Raw genomic sequence first — 6,240 nt, forward strand, 5'->3', positions numbered from 1 at the left:
TATCATCCAAGCAATTCCTCTCTGTAATTCTGTCGCTCACCCCACATGAATGGTTGGAAATCATATTATTGTATTGCATAATGCAGAGCATGGATAGGAATGTCTCCGAGGATGTTACAGTATGTTGCAAACTATGCAAGTACAAATGGCTTCGTACATGGGTCCAGTAAAGAATCATTATATTATAGTACTTTTTATTGAATAAGTGTACAGGTGATTAAACTGGATATAAAATATATAAATTAGTACTACTGAGTAATAGTGCTATCAGATGTATGTATAGAGTTGTAGCTATGTACAGTGATACAGGTATAAAGACACCATGCATGGTAGTAAGTCATACTGGCCAGCAGTGTAACTAGTCAGGGATATGTACATGTAGATATGTAGATATAGATATATAAAAAGGATAATATGCAGGTATGTACAGACAGATGTGGATATATATATATATATATATCCCTATATATATATATATATATATATATATATATATATATATTAGGGATGTTCGGTAGGCATATAAAATCGGACATCCCTAATATAGATACTGTATAATATTGTAAGAATAATATACATACATATACAATATATACAACATTATTGTACATGCTATCATGCAGAGTTGTATGGGTTATAGGATGGTTATATTCTGCAGCGTTCATCAAAACTAATGAACCTGCCATGCTATACAAACCATATGGCAGCTACGAGGTATGGAAGCTGAACAGACTGCTGGAATACCACTCTTAAGTCAGCAGGGATGGATTTTGTATACGTCTAATATTGTGTGTTTTCTCAGCTCATGGATCACGTATGGAACAACTTAGGGTATAGCTCTGCTTCTTATTTAAATTTTTTTTTACACAGTACCTTGCTACCCTCTCTGTATGTCTCTGGTGTTTGCGTGGAGAGTGATGGTAATCTGTCTCTGCAAGTAACAAATCCAAACCATCTGCCATAACATACACAGCCCCAGCGTGACCCTGGGCCTAGCTAACAACCACAGTAGTCAGGTCAATGTGTATATATGTGTGTGAGTGGGGGTGGGTGTGTGTGGAGGCTACCTCAGGTCAATATGCTGCCATTACACCTCTGTGTCTGTCTACATGTGTGGTTATTGTTGCGCTAACAATCCAGTTTTCATTTGACTTACAGTATGTAGGACCAAATAGCCTTCTCTGTTTCTTATGACTTCAGCTAACAAAATACTAACACTGTGGACTAAAGGATGAAACCATCTATACTTTGGAAATATTACGCAATGGGAATTGGGGTAGTAATTATATTCCACAATGGATATGTCGCTTTTAGGACCGACACCGTTCATTTCGCATGTAAATGGGGAGTAACGTTACACATACATGTGAAACGGTTACTGGTTTTTGATGATAACCGAAGTATCATGTCGAAATGTCCTTAAGCAAGACATTTAAACCCTAACTTCTCCCAATGAGCAGGTTGGCACCTCTGCCATCGGTGTGTGAATGTGTGAGTGAATAGTAAGTCATAAATTGTAAAGTGCTTTTGGATAAAAAGCGCTATATAAATGCAGTTAATTTACCATTTACCAATCATGAAATGTTTGTGTGCAATACCGTCTACAATTTGGGGATTTGTGTGAGATTATGAGCATAATAAATCACCCTCACAGTGCCCCCTTTACGTCGTTAACAATGTTATCTTCAGTTACTCATTGCACATTTCATTTGACTTTTAATTTATTACACCTATTTGTTCCTTATGCAGCTCAGTGTACAGAACGTGGCACAGGCACACTGCCAGGGTTGAGGGTTTGATTCCCACCCCCAATGCACTCATGGTGCTAAAGGGCACTTTGGATAATAGTGTTGACTAAATGACACATCTACTGTATGTATTCAGTTGTGCTGCTCCTTGGATGTGTCATGTGTTCGATGTGCTCCTGAAACGTTTCATCTGTTGTTGTAGCGTAGCAGCTTTCTGGCCCAGTACTCTGTGTATTCTGCTCGTGCCCCTTTCTCACTGCAAATCATCTAAGGCAAACATTTGTTTTGCTTCCCCAGGGGGAGAGAGGGGTTCCTGGACCTTCTGGACCACCAGTAAGACGCTACTATCTATACTGTTATCACCTTACATAATACACATACTGTACGATCTATACTGTTGCTACTGTATCACCTTACATAATACACATACTGTACTATCTATACTGTTACTATCACTTTATATAATACACATACTGTACTATCTATACTGTTATCACCTTATATAATACATATACTGTACTATCTATACTGTTATCACCTTATATAATACACATACTATACTATCTATACTGTTATCACCTTATATAATACACATACTATACTATCTATACTGTTATCACCTTATATAATACACATACTATACTATCTATACTGTTATCACCTTATATAATACACATACTATACTATCTATACTGTTATCACCTTATATAATACACATACTATACTATCTATACTGTTACTACTGTATCATCTTATATAATACACATACTGTACTATATACTGTTATTATCACCTTATATAATGCACATACTACAGTGTACTATCTATACTGTTACTATCACCTTGCATAATACACATACTGTACGATCTATACTGTTACTATCACCTTATATAATACACATACTGTACGATCTATACTGTTACTATCACCTTGCATAATACACATACTGTACCACAAATAAGTCTACGGCAGTACTGGTGCCACACTGTTATCATCACCCTACAAATACACATCATATACAATCATTATACCGATAAACCACCACTGAATGCACCATTAGACAAAAACTCACTCCATAATCAAATATAAAAGTATAATAATAAGTGCCATTAGTATCTCTTATTTTTTGTAAGTATTTCGTGCTTCCACTGAATAAAATAAAACACTGCTTCGCAGAGGGTGATTCACTAAACAGTGGCAATAGATGGCGCGTGATTGAGCGAGCCATTAAACCCTGTACAGTGTTGCTCGGAGAGAGGCCCTTTGCTCCACACTGGGAGCCGTGGGTTGTGGCAGGTCATAAGTCAAACCTGCCCAGTAGCTTATCGTAAACAGCCCATTGATCAGCAGGCCGCCACGCTCTGTCCTCTCCTCTGCCCCGGAGCCCTGAGAGGGATGTCTCAGTGCCCGACGATATCAGCGGCAGGGAACGAGACCATCCTTAGGCCACACTGTTCACGTTAGTGGTGTCCTTTGACTCTCCACCGTGAAGTCCAGATAGACACACACACACACACACACACACACACACACACACACACACACACACACACACACACACACACACACACACACACACACACACACACACACACACACACACACACACACACACACACACACACACATACACATATACTGTATACACACATACATACACACACACACACACACACACATACACACACATACACATATACACACATACACACATATATACACACACACATACACACACACACACATACACACACACACGTACACACACACACACATATATATTTATACATACACACACACATAGAAGAAGGACAGGCAACTGGAGGTGGTGAATTACAACGGGCACGTGTCAATGAACAGATAGCCATGCTCCCATTTGATACAGTGAGACTGAGATGGATGAGACAGAACAGAGACAAGAAGATGAAGAGAAAAGCCCTTAGAAGAAGAAGTCCCATATATCAAACTGACGCTGACGAGATGGCCAGAAATTAGAAAACACTTCATGTACTGGACACGGTTTCCACTAGGGGGCGGTAGTGTCCCCTCCACTTTCTGAAATACTATTCACATATATATTCACATCTGTCTGTACATACCTGCATATACCTACTCTTACTAGTTATGCTGCTGGCCAGTATGACTTACTACCATAGTGTCTGTATAACTGTACCACTGTACATATTCATACTACAACTCTGTACATACATCTGATTAACACTATCACTCAGTACAGTAGTAATTTATATATTTTATACCCAGTTTAATCACCTGTACATCGTATATTACTATTGCACTTTACTGTTATACATTGGTTGGATGCCAAACGTATTTTCGTTGTACTGTACTTGTGCTGTATAATGACAATACATTTTAATCTAATCATAGCCTAAGCATCCTTTAGAAAAAAATATTTATTTCTAGAAGTTCTAGAAGTATATTCTCCTTCCTGACTGATCTTTTCTTCCTCTCTCCACTCCGCCCGCCCGCCTGCCCACTGTGCCCAGGGCCCACCTGGCTCGTTCGACTTCCTGCTCCTGCTGATGGCAGACATCCGTAATGACATCGCAGACCTCCAGAGCAAGGTGTACGGCCGCTCCATGCACTCCGCTGGCGAGGAGTTCCCCATGGTCCCCGACAGCTGGAGGGACAGCCCGGACGGTGTGGACGTGGGCTCCGGAGAGGACTACAACAGGGACCAAAGACCTGGGGATGGGGGCGGGGCCAAGGGCAACAGGAAGAGGAAACCCATGCGGGACAGAACAGACTCCAATTGGAGGATTTGAGCCGGACCGGGTTTCAATGCTTTGTTTATGTCAGGTGTAAATATTGAAGTGTTTCCCTTTTTTTTATTATTATTTAACTATCTTTCAAAACAGAATGTACGTCTTTTTTATCACAAATGTCTATTTTTGTATTATATGCCAGATTGTATGATATTTATATTTTTGGTATCATGGTTAGAATTGAATGTCTTAATGCAACCCTGTATCTTCTGCCACGATGCAGCTCATTTCAGAAAGAGGCTTTGTTCCACTTTTACGTATTCTTCCGTTCAAACACAACAGCGTCACAGTTGCCGTCCGCCTCATAGATCTATGATGAATAGAGATAAGAGATAAGTATTCTTAGTTCTAGCAGGGGGAGGGGGAGACGACTAACTGTATACACAGAGAATTGCACTGCGGTCCTAATCCTTTTCAGTCATTGTCCGTTAGGCACCTCGCTAACACTATACAGCAATAGTGTTCTGTTGCCATGGCTACCGAGTGAGTGTGTGGTGCACTCCTTCTCCAGGGCTTAAGACTCTCCTACGACACTCATCTGAGAAAAGAGTTCACCTTGAGGTCACCCGGGAGGGCTATTCAGACGGACAGGAACAAAGTTGTGTATAAGAAGATCCGCTCAAAGGCGCACAGTGGCTGAATCATTTACGCGCCACAAGCACTGAAGTGGACAACGCAGAGGTACTCAAAACCATCTGGTCAATAAAAGTGTCACTATCCACTAGAGTCGTGAAGAATTTACGTTGTGGTGTCGCTCCAGTTAGCCCTGCCATAGCTGTATGAGCCACACATAGAGTCAACTGTAATACTATAAGGCCTCGTCTCCATTAGCTTTGTTCAGCCGGGCTGAGGCTAGTAGCCATGGCCAGGTTTGGTATGGTCAGGTCAGGTTTGCGTCTCGTAAACTCCCTGTTCTTGTAAACTCTCTGGTTGCTAGGCAACCTTTCAAAACTCACACCAACAACTGTGGTACGCAAGCTAAACCGTGATGATACAACAACAGTCCCAGCCAGGTCTGGCCAGGTTGTGAAAGATAATAGAGACGCTCACCGTGTGCCAGACAGGACCGCAGCACAGCTAAACCCTGGTGAGTGGAGACAAGGCAATAATGTGGACTGACCTTCATGTGTCTCCATGGTCCCTTTAAAATGTTGAGTCTTCATTTCTTAAAGAACCAGTACAATGATTTCATTTTGCTTATTGTGGGATGCTAATGTCATGAGTACCATTTTTCAGCTTGAGATGTATCATTTTATTTTATATAACTGTTTTAGGTCACCCTCTCTGAGCACAGCCAACTCTCAGTAGAGTTCTTCTGTTTGACTAGACACTATAGATGATGAACTCTGAGGGGGCGTGGCCTTCTGTTCACTAGACACTATAGATGATGAACTCTGAGCGGGCGTGGCCTTCTGTTCACTAGACATAGACAGTATACTGTAGATGCTTAACTCTCAGTGGGCTGAGGGGCGTGGCCTTCTGTTCACTAGACACTATTATATGCTTAACTCTCAGTGGGCTGAGGGGGCGTGGCCTTCTGTTCACTAGACACTGTAGATGATGAACTCTCAGTGGGCTGAGGGGCGTGGCCTTCTGTTCACTAGACACTATTATATGCTTAACTCTCAGTGGGCTGAGGGGGCGTGGCCTTCTGTTCACTAGACACTGTAGATGATGAACTCTGAGGGGGCGTGACCTTCTGTTC

The 6,240-nt window shown here is 41.4% G+C and overlaps 1 protein-coding gene across 2 annotated transcripts in view; it reads left to right on the plus strand.

Annotated features, from left to right (window-relative positions):
- ccbe1 (collagen and calcium binding EGF domains 1) overlaps positions 1-5,721 on the plus strand; it is a 134,738-nt gene extending 129,017 nt beyond the window's left edge. For both annotated transcript variants that reach the window (XM_084324013.1, XM_084324014.1), the window contains exons 10-11: positions 2,046-2,081; positions 4,257-5,721. In XM_084324013.1, coding sequence (XP_084180139.1) covers positions 2,046-2,081; positions 4,257-4,535 — 315 coding nt within the window. In that variant the 3' untranslated portion in view covers positions 4,536-5,721. The remainder of the gene's footprint in view (positions 1-2,045; positions 2,082-4,256) is intronic.
- The last annotated feature ends 519 nt before the right edge of the window (positions 5,722-6,240 follow it).

Source organism: Notolepis coatsorum, assembly GCF_963971535.1.
Source record: "Notolepis coatsorum genome assembly, chromosome: 11".
Lineage (NCBI taxonomy): Eukaryota > Metazoa > Chordata > Actinopteri > Aulopiformes > Paralepididae > Notolepis > Notolepis coatsorum.